The sequence below is a fragment of the Gallinula chloropus genome (assembly GCF_964237585.1).
Source record: "Gallinula chloropus genome assembly, chromosome: 1".
Taxonomy (NCBI): domain Eukaryota; kingdom Metazoa; phylum Chordata; class Aves; order Gruiformes; family Rallidae; genus Gallinula; species Gallinula chloropus.
This window is the reverse complement of record NC_140085.1, coordinates 148,722,491-148,742,947: the sequence shown is the minus strand read 5'-3', so window position 1 is coordinate 148,742,947 and position 20,457 is coordinate 148,722,491. Positions and strand designations below refer to the sequence as shown.

At 42.6% G+C, this 20,457-nt stretch overlaps 1 protein-coding gene across 1 annotated transcript in view; it reads left to right on the top strand.

The window, feature by feature from the left end:
• Positions 1–20,457, top strand: part of TMEM255B (transmembrane protein 255B) — a gene marked incomplete at both ends in the record, with an annotated part of 77,055 nt that overhangs the window by 28,804 nt on the left and 27,794 nt on the right. Inside the window, one exon of the mRNA XM_084270980.1 lies at positions 2,110–2,199. Within this exon, the coding sequence (XP_084127106.1) occupies positions 2,110–2,199 (90 nt within the window). The remainder of the gene's footprint in view (positions 1–2,109; positions 2,200–20,457) is intronic.

Genomic DNA, 20,457 nt, shown 5'->3' with positions numbered 1-20,457 from the left:
CCGGGATCATCCTGTGCCACCAGCCTCAGCCACTTCTGCGTGCCCCTTTCCTCCCCACGCTGAGGAGTTGGACTACACAGCAATCCCTGTGGCAGTTCCTGCGCACTATTGATTACACGATCTAAAAGCCACGACCTAATGAGAGAGAAAGAGCGAGGATCAGAAAGCACTTGAAAGCTGCGATTATTCTGCTTTTAAGTAGCACTTTTTGCTGATTCCTCTGAGAGCTCTTCTTTCCAAATGTTTGACAGTGCTTTGATCAGAGAGTCCAATGCCTTGGGCTTACAAGGCTGTAATTTCTTAGCTGCCCAGTATGTGTTTCGTGGAGGAAGTCTCCAACGCTGGTTTCCCTGCTGACACTACTGACATTGTACCACTCTTAGCCTAATGTAAGCTAAAACCTCAATTTTTCCAGTGGGCTTGTGATGCCTTACAGATTTTACACATGTGAAAACAGTATTTAGGTAACGCAGATGTGATTTTTGTGTGCAGGGCAGAAGGGATATAGGAACTGCATGGATGTAATGGATGTAATTTTGGTATCTATTCCTGAGCATTTCTGAAGTACGTGTTGTGAAGGAGCAATTAATGACTGACAAATAGCAAAGACATTCCAAATTCTGAACTGAAAACACGGTCCATGTGCTCAGTCAGTTAAGCATTCTGTTCTGTCACTTCTCAAGGGAAATTTTTTATGTTGCAGTTATTAACTATCACTTAATACTGTTGTAAATTAAAATTAAGTGATCATGTAGGATGTTTCTGAGGGTTTCTCTCGTGACTTTGCTTCAGAAATACCAGAGATGTGAGAGATGTACATTAAATGATATTAAAAACATAGCCAAAGGCTACATGTTAGGTTCACCTCCTATGCTGCAGGTACCCACTTATCCAAACTCAAGGTGCAGAGTCCTCAAAGTCCCCTCTAATCTGAGTGAGGAAGGAGTGAAAGCATCTCTCTCTCATCTGATGGTGTTTGGGCTAATGAGCTCAAGGGGAGCACCTTGCTACACTTACTCAGGGTTTCTCTTCTAGGAGTCATTCCATCTCACCTCTCTTACAGCACTGCATCCTCCAGCATGTCCTCAGAACCAGCCATCTCAAGAGCATGTACCAGCAGCACCCTGACTGGTCTCTGATGGAGATGCATATCAGTGCTCAGCCTTCCTGAGTCCTGTTGTTCTCTTAGGAGGGAATTGGGCAGTCTACTTGTGGTTGTGCTAGCCCTGCGCTTGCTGCTAGAGGGGCAGCTGTAGTCATCCTCAGAGATAAAGTGATCAGGGCTGACAGGGGGCTCAGCATGCCCCACCTGTTCCCCCGAGCCCTCTGTACCACCACCGTTTGTGCTACAGCAGTGCTCTAGCATTATGCAGTCCCGTTGATAAATAATTAATAATGCTTAATGAACAAAGCAGCTTGGGAGATAAAATGAGGTCTGAAGCTATGGCTGGTAAGCTGTCAAAGGCAGTGTGCTGTCTGTGCTGCAGCTGGGACACGCACTGGGCTCTGCTGTGCTCTGCTGTGTTCATGTTGAGACTGAAGGGCAGGCTGGGAACCCTAAAAAGGGCAGGGGCCAGGGAGGCATGCCCCAGCCCATCCAGAGGCACCAGTCCTGTAAGTCTCTGATTTTGCTGTGGCGTAAGGTATCACAAGTTATTGGGGGTGATAGAAGTTTTCCAAGAGTTCACGGTCTAGTTAGAGACTTGCTACAATGTCTTTTTCTGTATGTGGGAACTACTACCCCTGTAGTAAAGCTCTAGAGATTAATGTGAGCCAACAAGAACGTGGCTTTTTGCCATACTTCCTATGGACACCGCTGCTGTTTTATTGAGCAAGTTGACTTAGAAGAAATCACCATTGAGTTTAATAAGACTTATGGCTGACCTCATTCTCTCTAGAAAGATTTAAGCTTTTCTGGTAGACTTGATGGTATGTCAACTCATCATCAAGAATTTTTTTTACTCTGTGACTGGCATCTTGCCACACTGATCTAAAGTGAATTTCAGCAGGGGTAAACACTGTTTAACAATACTATAAAAAATCATGTAATTGTTTTACCTAAAGATTTACACTGAAAACGTTACTTAATCTGTTTTTTTCTCTTCTCAGTTAGTAGCCTCCATTGTGTTTATCAGCTTTGGCGTGGTAGCAGCGTTCTGTTGTGCAATAGTTGATGGAGTGTTTGCAGCACGGCACATAGTAAGTACTGTGATTTTCTGTCATCTTTCATTTTTGATTACTTATGTCATTTCTAGCAGGAAAGCATTTTCTTTGGGTTTATATCTAGCAGCATATTAGTCCTTTTGATGTTTCTTCTTGTTGGAAAAATGTCTTTTGGCCAAAAATCAAAAGGAAAGCCCATTGTGCCAATACCAAGAGATGGTGCCAGTTGCTTATTCATCTCTCAGGGAGTTCCAAATAGAGAGGTGATGTAAGATGATGTAATGGCAGGCGTGATAAAATGCATACATGCTTAGGAAAGGGAAGACACTTCAGCCACTGCCAGTATCCATTTCTTCCCCTAAACCTATTGCCACCTCTGCTTCAAAAGGTCATTCACAGACATTCCCAGTGCTGCAGTTGCAGTAGTGTTACTAGTAGTTCATTAGTGCTAGGAGTGTCTAGGGGTCTTTTCTCATTACCTTCTTGTGCAAGAATTAGACAAACTTAGAACAAAGGTGGCTTTTTTTTTATTTTGGCTCATGGAGTTCAAATTAAAATATTAGACAAAAGGGATCAATAGAAGAGCAAGACAGAGTTGGTCATGGGGTCATTTGAATATGCCAATTTATATGTTAGATACATGTTGTCTGTTGTGATAGAATACCTACCAATGAGTCTAAACCCAGCCTTTTAACTGAGTTTTCATTTCCAAAAGCATCAGGAAATAATTAGTTACATGTTTGAAAAGACACGAGGACTCAGATATAGTGTGCTACATAATACAGCAAGTTTGATGGTCTATGACCCCCTTGCTGCTCTGAAATGTTGTGGGCCTGTTCATCTTTCTGCTTCTGTTCATTGAGGGGCAGCGTAACACCACTGGCTTCAGAATAACTCTATTGAACTTTCTGTTAGCAAATGCATCAGAATAATTAGGCTTTGGATCACCTGGAACATAAAGCTGTAAACTGGTTTCTGCTGATATTGAAGAGGACTTTAAACCAAATGTGGGCCTCAGAACCTCACCTGCATTGCACAAGGAAGGAGACATTCGTTGGTATAAACAACTGAGTTCTGCAGTGTGAGCATGAATGAACACTCTGAACTGGGCTATGTGGTTGGCCCTACATGGTGCAGAAGTGGCCTGTGTTTACTTGGGTTAACCCTGCTGTTGCTCTGGATGACACCTGGTATCACTTTGCCTCTGATTAGGGAGCCTTGCCATAGGATCTGCTTAGAAGAGGAGGGAAACAGATTCCTAATTAGGTTTCCTGCTCCTGAAAATTTGGTGGTTCTACCCCAGAAAACCATTGCCACTTACTCAAATATTAGACCTCAATTTCCCAGGTACCAGACTTTTGTCCCACTTCGACGTGATCATTAGGAAGGGTTTGGGTGGCACTTACACTGTCTGACACCCTATAACCACAAAGCAACATGCAGCCAGAGTCCCCCACTGCTGAGGTTAGACACAGTGTCATCTTCTTTGAGGTGAGTTGCTATCTGAGAGGACAGTGTGTGTGCTGAAACACAGACAGGTGTCACCCTTGTCACCTTTCTAGGTGTTTCCTTTGTCAGTTTGCAGTCTTTGGCCTTCAAGTTCCTCTCACACATGTTACTTAGCTGTTCTAGAAGTGACTCTGCTCCCTATCTATATCAAACAACAGTATCGTATTAGAATATTATTATACCTTTGTATCTGAAGAAACAGCATCTCACACATAATACCTAGAGTTTATATTCTCCTCCTCTTTATTGTAGTATAAATAGCTGCTTGGCATTGCATACTGTCATGGCATGTCCTTGATGCGTTGTTATGAACAAAGAGTGATTCAGTTCACCACAGTGCTTTCTGGGTAGAAAGTGGGACAGCGAGTTGTAGGGGACTACCAAGGCACAAAGTCATTGCATTCACCCAAGAAGAAAGCATCTGACAATCTTGGGTACAGCTCTGTATCTGGTCAGGTCAGTGACTGGGTATGGCTGCATCATCTGTGCAGAGCTGGAGACTGGAAAGGGCTGGTCACCATCTAGCCCTCCCTCAGAGTGCTGGAGGTGTACAACACTATGACATCAACCTGCTTTGGTCATGGCATCCCATGCTTCATGGAGATCTGTTTCCAGCTGTTTACTTTTGGGCCAGATTTCATTTATCACACCTGTCCTTTCTGGGCTCCTTCACATATTACACAACAAAGAAATAGTGGCACCACTTGTTGAAAACTATTTTTCTTGTCAACATGGTCACACTCAGTTCATCTCTTTCTCTTCCTTTGTCTAATAAGGAGTTTTAACAGGATCAGGTGAAATAGAGGTGTACATAGGTCACCTTTTTTCTCTAACACACCTGGGGAAATCTGTAGGGGTGGTAATTACACTCTCAATTTGATTATAGAAAGGTTTGGGCCTTATCAAATGAAGCCATGTCACACAGACTACAGAGTTGTTGACACTGTGCTAGGTGCCCTTTCTGTCACAGCTAATTTCCTTCAGGGAGAGCAGTAACACCATGTTCAGTCCATTCCCCTCACATCAATATCAACCATTTTTAGACCTGGTTTGTGTTGTTGCTGCTTTGGCCCCTGCCTTTGGGGGTAACGGCTGGAGAATGAGGCTGAGCTCTCCTCCGCCCAGGGAAAGGACAAGCTCCTGGCAGGTCAGAGCAGGTGCCCAGCTCTGCACCAAGGCCATGAAATTTTCATAGGGAGAAGCTGGGCAGCCTTCACTCTTCTGCCTCCTGTATCAGGGTGCTGATGCCGAGGCTCCATCCCTTTTCTCCTGGAGGGAGAAGTACTAGCTGAAGCCAAGCAGGCTTCAGACTGACAACAAATAGTAATGTCCTTCACATCAATTTGGATTACGACATGTCTCCTGGTTTTATTTTTAACTTCATTTGAGTTGTGAGGGATGTGAAGAGGACAAATCACATTATTACAGATTTTTCTTAGTGTGTGCCTGCTGTGGAATGGAGATGATTACTGTTGCACATTTTCTCATGCTCTTCTAAAACCGTGGATAGAATGATAAAACACTTTCTGTGGTTTATTTTCTTCTCAAGAAGGGATAAAATTGGTGAAAATTATTCCAGGAAAGTGATGTCTTTCAGAAAAGAGATATTTAAATTATTTAAGACTCATTTTAAAACACTTTGCTTAATAGAAAGCTCTGGAGCACGGCACTTATAAAATTAAGAACACTGAAGAAACAGTAGCTTGATTTACAATAGCAGTAGCTTATTTAAAAAATAATGCAGATGTAATTTACTGTGTAAAGTTAATTTTGCCACTGGTCCTTTCAGCTGTACTTTTCACCTTCAAAATAAAAGAGAAAAAAAAAAAGCCAGAATCAAATTAAACAAAATCAAAGCTGGAATTAATGTGCAGCAGTGTTATTTCAGAAAAATAGGGTGATCATGGGAATCCATTATCTGCATTTGTGTTTGCTTGAGATATTTTGTTATTTAGCAGATGAGAACAACCCAGTTGTGCAACAGCTAATGGAGATCATTCAACAGCCTCTTACCACCACCCAGGGAGACCCCCCTGTCCTGCCTCACATGCACATTCTCTGCAGTACCTACTACATCCTGTCCATGGCTCCAAGCCTAGACCATTGCCAAGTGATCCTTAACTTTGTAGTTATCCCCCAGGCAAAACCTAAAATAGGCAGGAACAAGAAATCCAGTTATGAGGTGAGAAAATTGCTGTCGAGAACTTCTTGAGGAGGTCAGGAAGATGACAAGTAGCAAAAGCATGGGCAGATATTTTAAGCTGTGGAGACAAATGCTTTGTATTATCCTTTTACATACTTGGCTGGGAATCACAGAACATCAGTACTGACACATGGTCAGTTACGTTTTCCTGAAGTATGGGATAAAAAGACACTTGGACATGCCTGAAAGCTCTAGGAGAAACCAAGGACTCAGTCAGGGCAAGTCCTCTCTGCTTGACTGTAAGAACTGATTTTTGATCTTCTTGAGAGGAATTCATAGACCATACCCAGACAGATTTATTAGAGGAGATCCATTAAAAAGAAAAATCAGAGCTGGAAAGCTTGGGATAATACCACTGAGAACACTAGAAGATACAGCAGTGAAATTGCAACTCGGGACTCTTGCCGTTATCCTTTCTTTATGCACCTCCTTGGCTTTGTCTTCTCTATAACAATTTTTCTCAATAAATATACTCCTAAGCCTTCCTTTCTTCTCACTGAACAAGCCTAGTTCCTTTAGCCCATCCTAGTAAATCCTGTCCTTCAGTCTTCTGATCATTTAGCAGGCCTCCACTGGTCATGCGGTTATTTGCTATGATTTAACTTATATTCACGAGGGATTAAAATTGGACACCAGACTGAGCTTTGGCCTCATGAGTGTTCAGCAAAAAGAAGTAACCACTTCTAGCTTGCTGGTGATGGCTTGCTAATGCAGCCCAGTATGCAGTTGGCCATCACTTTTGCAAAAGAATCCCACTAACATAGGGGTTTCTTTGCAAAGCTGCTGTCACTATCTAGTCAGCTTGAACTGTTGCTTGGGGTTATTGCAGCTCAGATGCAGGATTTTATGTTGATGCTGTACAAAAAATAGCAGAAGACAGTAAAAGAATTTAGATTCAGATTGAACTATTTTTAAAGATGCACTAGATTTCTAAATTTATGTCAACATCAGAAAAGAATAAAAAGGCTTGGATGCTCTACTAAGTACCATTTCATTACTTTTTTGGCTTTCATTTAAGCATGACATGAACTGGGCTAAATTTTCTGTGTTTATAGGGCCTAAGACTTCGATAATGACCCTTCTATACCTTATCATTAATTACTGATACATCCTTTTAGATGAAGTTCTGGTTTAATGCAGTTTATGGTCAGGCATGAACTTGCTTTGAAAGGAACTGATTTTTAAAAGAGTCTGCTTTTATGTGGTGCAGTGAAGGGACAGCATAAATCTGTGGATCAGAATATCTGCACAGATGCACCGTCCTGTCTCCTTGTGCCCAGAACTGGATTCCTCTGCCTCATAGAGCTGTAAGGTCCAGTGAAAAGCTCAGCCAAGGCCTGTGTAATTTAAGTCCCTTAGAAGTGTTTCTGAGACATTCCTCTGAAATAGCGAGGGCCTCCTAAAAGCAACCTCCATATTTTTTATCTGGGGGGTTGAATGGACACATCTTTGAATGCATGCTTGGATGGTGCAATGGATGGTGACCCTTCAGGAGACTATACACTGCTTACATCTTCTGATTCGGAATGGTGAAGTGACAAATGGACAGAATGATCTGATGTATTTCAGGTTAGCTTTTACAGGTAACCAGCAGCAGGTGGTACTTCATTATTTTATTCCTACCAGTTTGAGAAAACACTATGATAAGGTTCTGTATTAGGAACTGAAACCTGAAATTGGCTATGCTAAATGAAACCGCATTATAAGAGCCTAAGGAGAGGAGTATCTTGCTCTATTGTTCTGCAGTTTTAGACTTCTGTTTTCATACAGATATACCCTAATCCATTAAGGAATTTTCTTTGGTCTTCACAGATAAGAAACTGAGCAAGTGGTGGAATGTGAAATGTTGGGAAAACTGGTTCAGAAAAAAATAGGCAATCCATTTATCCATAAGGTTGTTCTGCCCAAGATCAGTGGGGGTTTCCCCATCTTCACAAACACAAACGGTTGCTTTGCTTATGGAGATCTGGGGACTCTTCCTAAAGAAATCTCTCTGCAGACTGCCTTGGATCATAGCAGTGAAATGATGGAGGAATAAGAGACCATCTGTAGGGTTTTTGTGTTGTAGGATAATTCTGCTAGCAGTTATTCTGTATGAGACAAGATCCTAACTGTGGCACATCTGGGATAAAAATGTGTCACAGTGGGCTTGAAATTGTCTATTGTATATACACATAAGAAGTGATCTTGTCTAGCAGAAGCATTTTAATGGAAAGGAAAGGCTTCTTGGTGCCTTAGGTAATGACATCACTCACTCAATTCAAGTTGAAATTCCCATCCTGCCTAAAAGCAGAGGCAGCATGTTAGATTCTGAATTACAGTAGCAGATTCTCACAAGCTGTTCTGAACGCTTCAGATGTGCAAGAATTGGAACAGAGAAAGAGACAGACTCCAGCCCTGGGCTACCATTTTGCACTCTTCCTGATTTTATATCTGTGTGCCAGCTTACATTGATGGCTGAAGTTATCAGAACTCATGTAGGTGTTAGAGGGATATGTGTAAGGGGAAAAGGAAAGTGCTGCGGAAAGGCAGAGTTGCTTGTCCGTCATGAGATGTAAAATCCACATTAAATGAGGCAGTATGAAGTTGTCTCTTGAATTCATCTCCTATTCTACAAAACCACTTTGGTGTCACATTGATTAAATTTTATTTTCAGCTAATCCAGTTTCTTCCTTTTGATAGAGGTAGCTTAAGGAATTAATTAAAATAGAGCTTATCATTGGGCTCTAAGGCCTGAAATGAACCTGTACCTGAACTGGAGAACACTAAAACACTTATCCCTAGCATTGGATCTTCATCCACATGGTTTAAGTGCAACTTGTGGGCTGCTGATGGGTATCAGTTGGGTAATTACCAATAAATTTCTGAGTTTAGAAACAAAACATAAGGTATTTGTCTTCTCTTTATGTATGTTAACTCAAAATGTTTTTACTCTGCCCTGGTCAGGCCCCACCTGGAGTATTGTGTCCAATTCTGGGCTCCCTGGTATAAAAAAGACAGGGATCTCCTGGAGAGATTCCAGCAGAGGGCTACAAAGATGATTAAGGGCCTGGAGCATCTCCTGTATGAGGAAAGGCTGAGTGAGCTGGGACTGTTCAGCCTAAAGAAAAGAAGACTGAGAGGGCATCTGATCAGTGTTTATAAATATCTGCAGTGTGGGACACAGGGGTCTGTGGGGACAGGACAAGGGGCAATGGCCTCAAGTTGGAGCACGGGAAGTTCCACACCAACATGCAGAAGAACTTTTTCACAGTGAGGGTGACAGAGCCCTGGGACAGGCTGCCCAGGGGGGTGTGGAGTCTCCTTCTCTGGAGATATTCAAGACCCATCTGGGCACCTCCCTGTGCGACCTGTCCTAGGGAACCTGCTTTGGCAGGGGGGTTGGACCCAATGATCTCTTGAGGTCCCTTCCAACCCCTACGATTCTGTGATTCGGTGATTTAATGAGTGGCTTTATGTAAACTCACCTTCTGGGAAGCAGAGAGATGTAGCAACAGGAAAGTGGAGTCTTGCATCTGAAGGATGCTGATGCAAATAGAGCTTTGGTTGGTAGAGCTCTGCTGTACTCATTAATACCAAGATGTCAGCTGCCATCCAGTGAACAAATAACCACATTATAAAACTTCAGTCCCAGACAACCCTGACAAAACAATGTGAGGGGTTTAGTTCCTTCAGCTTGTCTAAAGGATTTAGATCGGGGCAGTTTTGTGTTGTGCCTTTTTGGGCTATAAAAACCAGATCAAGAAGGTTTATCACAGAAAGCATCTGTAAAATACTCTCAGTTATATACTAATTTATGCATTTCGACTGAGAAGCTGCAAAATAACCATGGCTGCTTGGTGCTCTACCTTCCTTCTCAAGGAGAGAAGCTCCTGAAGAGAACAGGGAAGCTGCATTAGCACTGAGGTTTATTAGCCTCAGCAAGCATGATGGCTTTTGGTGTTTTATGGGTTACAGAGTACAGGTCAGCTGTCCACAGTAACAAAAATATTGTGATACCCTTCTAACTGGTTTCATGTTTTTATCTCACCTCTTGTGCTAAGCTCAGGAGCTCACCTGGAGCAGGCTGAAGGGAAGACACCCTGTGTCCCACTGCTGGGCTGGGCCCCAGAGGGATTGTCCCATCCATATTATCTCAGGCAGGCAGACAGACAAGTGTGGGTGCCATCCCATGGGAAGGTGTTGCTGGGAGCTGGAAGAGCAGGACCGGGTTTTGGGGCTGCAACATTCACTTTAGCTCAGCTTAAAGCCAGAGTCAAGCCAAGTTAGAAGTGGTGAATCCAGTGATGACTGAAACAGTCAAGCATGAGACCTCATTTAGTCAGAGAAATACAGTCTGAAATGCCATGAATGTTTGATGGTTTCCAGTGAAAGCTCAGGACCCCAGGCAGGGACACCTACCCAGCAGTGAGCTGCAGGTTCCCCACTGCTTCCCCAAGCCTTGGGAAGGAGAGGCAGGTGGTGGATGTGTGCACTCAAGAATTTGATGCAAAATTGTGTTGCACATACAATGGCCAAGAATATCCATCCTCTTCCCATCTTTGAATCTTCCTGTGCAGATTACAGGCGCTCAGTGAAGAACTGCAGCCGGGGCAGGCCAGCAGCTTCACTAACAACCATTGTATTTTACTACGTAAGCCCATGGGTCACCGTCACGCTCCAAAGCCTTGCACATTTCAAGCCAGATCTCCTAAAAACCCATTTGAAAATGTTCTGAGCAAGTCTGTTTGACCTTTCCTTTGAAGAAAAAAAACCCAAATAGTTGTATTCCTTGTCTAATGAAGTTGTTACCTTAACGACTGGTGGTGGAAAATGCAAGTCAAAGAATAAGTATTTTCTTACTGCAATTAAGTTAGCTGGCTTCTCTGGAGAAGAACACTAAATGCGTTTCAGTTTCTCCATGCTGCTGCATGAGTCAAAATTACAGCTAATTACATTTAATTCCATTTCCATCCTGTATGACTCATTAATATAATAGCATGGCATAGCACATACCATAAAGGGTTTTGTTGGGGTTTTTTTTAACAGAGCCACCTCTGACACTTGTAACTAAAAACTAGCACTAGTTCAATAGTGATTTTTATATTGATGGTCCACCAAGGTGAAATTTTCTTTTTATTGATGAACTTAAGTACAAAGTGCCTAAGTTTGCAAGCAGTGTGTTTTGAAGCCAATGGTCAACTATCCCACTGTGTTCATACTGGTATTAGACCTTGCTCTAACACTGAGATGGGTAGCACGGATTGCATTGCTACAGTACCAAATAATTGTAAGGGAGGAGTCATTATTTTTTATGGACTTAATTTGAGGGTTGGAGCAAAGGAGGACTCTTGCGACCAGCTTAAGCCAGTCTGCTAAGATTGCTCTGTTTTGGAAAGCAGCAAGTCTAAGGAGGGATAAATCATCAGTGTGGTAAAAATGTGAATGTAAAGTGATGTTCCACAGGGATACTGTAGATAATTGAGCTGACATAACCCATGAGTTAGTGGACAGTAGTGCAGTAGTGTCTAGTAGCAGGATGAAGCTAAGTTACCTATAATGACAGGCGTTTGGGAAGCTATTAGTGGCCTCTGCTGCTGTGGAGTAAACTCAAACATCAGATCTCTGTCTAATGGTTAGCTTCCACTTGAACTGAGTTTCAGACCTCCCACACAAGCTCTCTTGAAAACCTGAACTAGAGGGATAGTACTAAGGTGTCGTGTGAGTAGTGTGGATGGGCCCATGTGGACTCAGGACTGGAGACTGGTCTCTGGCTTTTATTTGGCAATATAGGTATAGTTAGGTTACTGAGTCCAGCTCTGGTGTTTATTTGTGCTTTACAAAGGACATTATCAACTTGGAAGGACCTCAGAGAAGAAAAATCTGACATTTGGAGTGGCGCCTTTTAGGAACAGTACTCAGAAGTTTGATTTATTTTGTTTATCAAAGAAAAGGTTGAGAGGTGAATTGATCTTGGCTTCTCTAAGGTATCTACATAATTAAAGGTTATCTGATAACAGAGGGCTTTTAGTCTCTAGCACAAAAACACAAGGAAGTGCAGAGGGTTGAAGTCAATGCTAAACCAACTCAAGCCATCAAGCAGATACAGTTTTGACAGCAGTGAGTTACAGGAACAGCTTTATCAAGGGTATGGATGGTTCTCCAAAGTTGAAATAGTTAAATCCCAACCTTCTTTTTATAAAATTTCATGAAGCTTATCCAGAAGTTGGCATAGATCATAGAATCACAGACTGGTTTGGATTGGAAAAGACCTTCAAATTCATCTAGTTCCAATCCCCTGCCATGGGCAGGGACACCCTCCACCAGACCAGGTTGCCCAAAGCCCCATCCAACCTGGCCTTCAACACTTCCAGGGAAGGGTCATGCACAGCTTTGGACAACCTGTGCCAGTGCCTCACGATCCACGTAATGAAGATTTTTTTCCTAATGTCTAATCTAAATCTCCAACTTTGGTTTCAGCAGAGTGGAGTAGAGGGGGAGAATCACCTCCCTTGACCTGCTGATCATGCTGGTTTTGATGTAGCACACGATTTGGTGGACTTTCTGGGCTGAAAGCATGCATTGATGGCTCATGTTGATCTGTACATTCACCAACACTCCCAAGTCCTTCTTTTCAGGGCAGCTCTCTATCCATTCTCCACCCAGTGCTTGGGATTGCACCAGCTCATGTACAGGACCTTGCACTTGGCCTTGCCAAACTTCATGCAGTTAGTGTGGACCCACCTCTCATGCCTGTTAAGGTCCTCTAGATGGCATCCCTTCACACCAGCATGTCAACCTCAGCACACAGCTTGATGTTGTCAGCGAACTTGCTGATCCCACTGTCCATGTCTCCAACAAAGATGTTAAACAGTGCAAGTCCCAGTACCGATCCCCATACCAGTCTATAGTTCCTTGGGTCTTCCTGTTTTCCCTCTTTAAATATGGGGGGGTTGTTTCCCCTTTTCCAATCACTGGGAATTTCACCAGACTGCTAGGACCTCTCAAATATGATGGACAGTGGCTTAGCAACTTATCCCACCAGTTCCCTCAGCACCCATGGATGTAGCTCATGAGGTCCCATGGACTTGCTCACTTTCAGGTTCCTTAGATGGTCTTGAACCTGATCTTCTCCTGCAGTGGGTGGTTCTTCATTCTGCCAGTCTCTGCCTTTGTCTTCTGTGACCTGGGCAGTGTGACTAGAGCCCTTGCTGGTGAAGGCTGAGGCAAAAAAGTCATTGAGTACCTCAGCCTTCTCCATATCCTGGGTAACCAGGTCAGTCTCCTGTTTCATTCTGCAGGGGACTCACATTTTCCCTTGTTGGCCTCTCTGTCACTTTGAGGAGGAAGTTTTCATCAGTGCATTCCAGGAACTTTCTGGATTTCTTGTGTCGAGCTGGTATTGGGGTTGTTGAAGTCCCCCATGAGGATCAGGGGGTGTGAAAGTGAGGTTGCTCCTCTCTGTAGAGGGCCTCACCTGCCCCGTCTCCGTGGTCAGGTGGCCTGTAGCAGACCCTGACTGTAGTGTTCCCTCTCCCTGCCCTCCCTTTAATCCTGACCCATAAGCTCTTGGTGGGTTTCTCATACATCCCCAGGTGGAGCTCCATGAACTCCATCTGGTTATTGACATAGAGGGTGACAGCCCAGCCTCGCCTCCCCTGCCTGGCCTTCCTACAGAGCCTGTATCCTTCCATCCAACACTCCAGTCACAGGAGCCATCCCACCACCTCTCCATGATGCCAATAAGTTTATATCCCTGCAGGCGAGTGCCCGTCTCTAACTCCTCTTGTTGTTCCCCATGCAAGGTGTGTCTGCATAGAGGCATTTCAGTCACCCCATGATGGTGACTGGCTGGAGTTGTTGGAATTCCTTTGATGTGCTTTACCACTGTTTCCCTGTTGGTTCCTATTACCTCAGGAGCCCCGGGCTTATCTCTGCTGGACTTCAAGTATGCTGTAGTCTGTTGCAGAGGGCCCTTGCTGGCACCCTGTCCCTCCCACAGCTTGTCACAGGCAAGCCTGCTATATCCCTCTCCCCCTTCACACTTAGTTTAAAGCTCTGTTAATGAACCTGCTAGCTCCTGGGCAAAGATGTTTTTTCCCATTTGAGGTACGTGAGTCCCATGAGTTGCCACATCAATTCTGGTAAGTGCAGAGATGTCTTGGGGTGAAGTTATTTAGCCAATGTTATTCAGAAGGTCATTCTAGAGTAGGGCCTTCAAAGAAGGGTTCTGTGAACTATTTTTCTAGTCAGGTGGAAACTCAATTGCTTCTTATCAGCAGGTCTCTCTGTGTGGTGCCAGGACCTGTTCCCTGCTGGAAAACATTTAGGGGTTCTCAGATTAAAACCAGTTGAAAATTATTTATCAAGATTTCTAATCCAAGTTTGCCAGTCTTCAAATCTGCAAAGGAAATACAATGTTTAACTTATACATAACTGAAATAATCTCTCTACTAAAAAACACTGTTCCTCAGATATTGGATAACACAGAAGACAATCTAATGTTGCATCCAAGGGCATGTCAACAAAACTGTAATCTCATTAATGTTTTCTGGGCTAGAAATGCAGAGAACGGGGGAGGGCTTTAGGGTGTTTGTCCAAATGAATCTGCAGTCTGATATTCCTCTGTTTCCAAACAGGAAACAGCTATGCATCCAGCCTGAATATATTGATTACAGAGGAGCTGGTATGATGCTTTGGTTTGGTTTTCAGTTTTTTTCCAGTAAGAAAAAAGATAGTAACCTTTTTTTTGCAGAACCTCTTAAGATGCCCCCCTGCAGTTTGCAAAGCCTCTCACATTGGCAGGGACAAAGCCACAAACCTCCCTGGTTATACAGTCCTTTCTTTCTTTTTGGGTTTGTTTTTTTTTCCCCACTGAAATTCCTTTTAGGTTTAGCCGAAGTGCAAATTCTTTAAAACCCCCCCTTTTTTTTTCCTTTCCTGCTGTGACTTGTTTTCCTGAAGGGAAAGGGATGATATTGTGCCAACCAACCAGAGATGTGTTAGGCAACACACACTCCGTTTGGATGCCAAAGAACAATTTGCTTGTTGACGGGAAGGAAGAAGAGAGATTCTCATTTCCTTTCTCTCTACACCTACTGCATGGTCTCCTTGTGCTGTTCTGCAGCCCCAGGACAGGGGCAGAGATAAGGATGTCTCAGACCCTTCCAGCTCTTCATCTGTACCACTGAGTAGGACAAAAGCCTTCAGTGCTGTCAAAACCAAGGATCAGTCCAGCTTGTTCTTGCCCCATGATACAAACAGTGGTCCATTGGCTTCCCTTGGTGAGATGTAACAGCCCACAATCCCTTGTTAGTGTCATTTTGGCCATTCAGGCTGCAGTAATGCAGCTTTTGAGGTAAAAATTCCACGAAGATGCTGTAAGGGACGTCTTGCTGCTAAGGAGGGAGGAAGACTACTTTTGTATTTTAAATTAGGAGTTTATACTCTGAGAAAATGTTAAGGGAATGACCCACGTGTTTAGGTATCCAAAAGGTAATGGTTAAGTGCTACTGTCATTTAATTACATGATGTCATCTCACAGAGAGCACAATATCAATGCACAGCAGGGCACAATTTTTAGTGCATTGAGGTAATAGCAAATCTGGCACTTCCAATGCCTTTGGCTCTGAAAATTAAATCATTTTCTTTTAGCTTTGCTTCCAGTGTAATTAGGTGTGAACTCCACTGGGTGTATTGTAAATCAACTGTAGAGATATGGAGGAAAATTGTACACGTTTTACTGACATTAATAACCATAATATTAGTGCGAGAAATAATACGAGAGGTGAAAATAATGATCAGGATTTGATCCATGTTTAAAATGACATTGGTGTTCTAGTTTTCATGTATTATCTTCCACATCTGTACAGAGATCATCATCTATAATCTGCATCAGTTTCTACATATGTGTGGTTCCTATACATGCAAAAATCAGGGGAGGCAGGGATTTATTTAATGATGTAAAATAACAGCTTGTATCAAGGGAGATTTACTGTCAGCTTCCATCTTTAACCTGGCTTTACAGAGCACTAGCCATGATGGAATTTACGACAAGCATACCAAGCAAGTTAATTGCAATTTGAGCCTAAGAAAGGTGGGTGATTGTGGCAAAGGGCTGCAGTCTGCTCTCAAAAGCATAATCTGCTTACCTCTGATGTGCTGCCAGCAGAAGATAATTTCCTTCATTGTTTCCTATTCTCAGAAACGTTTCTAGACTATCAACAGATGTTTCTGTTCGATGAAAAAATTCAAAGCTGCTACAGAGATACATAGAAGGGAGAGGGAGTAGCCACCTGCAGCCTTCAGGCTACAGCAAAAATACTTGCTTGTTTTTTCCATCATTTGTCAAAAGAAAAACAGTGCTTTGAGTTGCCCTGTGTAGACCCTAGTGGAACAAAAATTAAAGAAAAGGTGCTGCTTATTCACATAGATCTAAATCAGCAAATTATGTAAAAGTCCTTAAATTCTACTACAGTAAAAATTTAGGGTATTTAAGTATGCTCCATTTTGCCCTAGGAAGAGGTTTCAAAAAGCCAGAAGGTTTATTTGTTGAATCTTTTAGAAGAAACCATTATTAGCATTAATAATAATTATTATATATATATCACAGAAATTTCTTTCACTGTAGGTGGATGATTATTCAACTGCAAACAAAATCCATGAAAAGTATGTTCCCGGATATCCAATGAAGTTGTAATTTATGGTGATTTATGGTTCTATTCAGGCCTTATAAAAATATGTGTTGTATCAGCATTGATAGATTATGAAAGTTCACACTTTTAATATATTTATTTAGTCTTTGATGAGAAATTGCAACTTTGAAAAATTATGTTTTTAAGATACCATAGCTATTTTTCTTTTAACTGGACCAGCATACAATTTCCTTGTGTCTATACCTCACACCAAGTTCTCTCCACACTCCTAACTAGCAGTTTATCCAGTGGCCTTTTTGCCTCTGGAGAGCTGAACACCATGTATTTGAACATGTATTTGAACATCTCTGATCTTCTGAAGTGCATGTGAGCTTCAAAATGACAAGCCAGTGGAAATGGGGAAAAGCTTGTTATACCTGGGCAATCAGAGAATGTGTGAATCATTTCACTATGAGTTTAGACTGTCTTAATTTTATAACTCATGTATTTCTATTTCTCCTGGGGCTTCTCTCATGGTCTCTTTTCTCTCTTATATTTTGGGGTCTGGTCCCACAGCCCTTTCTGTTTGGATGACCCCTTTCAGAGTGCCTTCTAGTGTGCTGCGATGTGTGTCAGTCTTCCCTTCACAGGGGTGATAGGAGCCTTGATAGCAAATTGCTGGGCACGAACACCTACTTTCTGTGGGTTTCTACTCAATACCTAACATAAAAATTTCCTACACAAAGTTATTACTACATTACTTAGATTATAATGGGGATATTTAAAGGCCCCTATTGTTGGTATGCCATGCCCTGAAACTTAATATTCACGCTGCAACATTAATTAAGCCTTCAGTATTATATTTGTATATGTAGATATTCAATGCATATATTCCTCAACTAAATGAATTTAATGCATCCTCTTTTTCTTCTTTTTAGTGTAAAATAAATCCATAAGAGCATTTTAAATGTAAACTCCCTACATTCCAGTCAGCAGGATATTATTCTCCTTAGGAAGAAATTCTTCCCTGTGAGGGTGGTGAGGCCCTGGCACAGGCTGCCCAGAGAAGCTGTGGCTGCCCCTTCCCTGGCAGTGTTCAAGGCCAGGTTGGATGGGGCTTTGGGCAACCTGGGCTAGTGGAGGGCGTCTCTGCCCATGTCAGGGGCTGGAACTAGATGGGCTTTGAGGTCCCTTTTAACCCAAACCAGTCTGTGGTTCTGTGATTCTATATTCAGTATTTCAGATCTATAAAGCTTAGTCTCTTGCAAGATGACATTTCTTTCAATAGTATACTTAGAGACTTACATATTTTTCTTACATATTCTGATAGCACTGAGGCAAAAGGGAGAAGATGGGTTACATTTCATGTATTTGAGCTACATTAGCAGCAACAGAATAAACAGTTTTTGCATTCTTGTGGAAAAGTTAATTACTCACTTGGTGCAACATCATTATAATCAAGACAGAGCAATCAGTTCATATAACAAACCCTATAATCAAGGTAATGTAATCAATGTAAGTAATCAACTATAATAAGCAATTAAATATCTAACTGCATCAAGCAATAGGTAAAATTACAGCCTTGAATAATATCAGCTAATCACATCATTAGAAACTTGTGTAAAAGCCAATAGTAAATCTTAAATTTTGAACCACACAAAATAGCTGTGGCAGGTGTCATGGGAAGGTCTACAGCCTCATCCTGAGAGATGTGGCTGGCAAACTTGACTAAAGAAAAGCAGTCATGTTCCAGGGCCAGGCTTGGATTTGCTAGAAGTGTTGGTATATTTAAGGCAGGAGTAGGCTTCTACACAGAGGCCTTGTGTGTCCCCAACTCCTCTGTACAGCCAGAACAACTGCCTCTGATGACATGTGGGTTTGCAGCACAGCAGCACCTGAGCAGACAGGCTCAGTGTCACTCAGCAGCTCTATACAGAAGGCACCGGGACTGCTGAACCTACATAGGGATGTGCAGGGGAGTCAGCTCCTGTTTCTTCTACTTGTCCCACTGCACCACATGTGCTGGTGAAGGCTGATGATGAAGGCCTCTCCTCCCACCTTTATGCCAGCAACAGGGTAGCCAAAAGTCAGGGAAAGAAAAAAAATGTATTTGAAAAGGATTTGACTTCTCCAGCTGAGAACAGACCTATATGTCCACATCAAGAATACATCTGACTGTGCACATCATCTAGCAACGGGGCAGCTCCAGCATCTGGAGCTTGTTAGTTGACTGTAGAAGTACTACCAGCCCATAAATCTCCCCCATATAAAGGAGAGAGAGACTCTAGCACTACAAAATATTTTAAATAGAAGAAAAATCAGTGAGGAAATACCGAGTAAAACAGATCCATCTGTGCATGTTTTTTGGCCATGGCAGTATACACCTACTCGAGTATTTGCTGGTTTGAAAGAGCTAAAATGAATACCTACAGTTCCCAAGCATTAAGTCAATTCTGCAGGATCTAGTCTTTCAAATTAAATATAATCCTAAAAAGAGCTCCTGGAAAGCACAGTGTGAAGTAAATCTGGTTTGTGAGTGTAAAGAAGTGTTCAAGCCACACCAGCTGTGTTTCCTATTTTCAGCACTGGAGTTGGGTGACTTCAGCACTGCAGGCAGGACAGTCAGGGTTCCTGGGCTGGAGCTCAGCATTTCTAGAAGAAAATTAGCTCCTAAGTTAAGTTTATGGAGGGCAGATGGAGAAAGGGTAAGTGCTGACTGCACTCTAGAGTGAAAACCCCCAGCATTGCTCTCATGGCTTGACCTCACCCAAAGCATGTAAACAAATACTGCTCTAGCAGCCTCCTAAAGTATTTAAACAAAACTGGAAATGTGTTATTTGCACTAGGGGATCACTAATGTCTTGTAGTTACAGTAGGAGTATGGCACAGACAGAAGCATCCTGTCCCTCATTCTACATCACCTTGAAGGGTTTGTTCAACTGTACATTCGGGAACCCTTGATTTTTAAAGCAGGGACAATACACAGAGAAGCTGAATCAACATGCACTAGCAAAGTGTGAAACCTAGGTCAAAAGAACATGTCAAAAACCTAAAATTCTAGGACTTCCAGTTTCTTAATATAGTTTGATAATTATTGGCTGAAATTTGAAAAAATGACCAAAAAAACTTGAAAACCTTCTGTTCCTGATAGCCCAGTCCATCGCAGCACTTGGCAGTAGTGTAACCTCAGGCCTAGGCTGCTTCACAGACGTAGGCCTGTGGGAGTCCTGAAATGTCAGTGCTCTTTTTGTCTGCACTCACCCTTCCCAATCCCAGTGCACTCCACTCTCCCTGACAGATGGGGAGATTCTGTATTGTTAGTCAAGGTGATGCTCTCTCAAGAGAGAAAAAGTAGGAAACAAGCACTGGTAACACAGGGGAGGAAAATTGCTGGCAAGCTGAAAATGCAAGACTTGGAGGCCCACTTGATGAAGTGAAGCTAAATTGACATTTGGATTCAAAAGCTGATGATGAGCTTGGTGGCTATGAGATAAAAGCTATTAATAAGTACAAAAGACTCTCTTCATGCATGGTCAAATTGTGAAACAGGTAGGCATTATCATAGAAACATTTAGGTTGGAAAAGACTTTTAAGGACATCAAGTCCAAGGATAAACTTAGCACTGCCAAGTCCACCAGCACAGTTTATTTTCTTGCCATAGCTTGCATCTCTCCATAGTGGTCAAGACTTTATTTTTTAGCATCCAGAATTCCTTTTAGGGTCATAATTTTTTTATAACCTGGATGTTTGTACCAAACACAACATTCCAGATTGCTGCCAGCCAAACGCTTAAAGACAATTTATTATGTGTTTTGAGTTTCTGAGTGAATGAGACAGACATGCAGTGGCTAGTTCAAGTACCAGCCCCTTTAGCATCACTGGCACTGACTGAAAGAGCACCCAGTGCAGCAAAGGCCAGGAGCTGATGCCAGGAGCTGAAGCCTGGCACTCCCATGAGAGCAGTCCCTG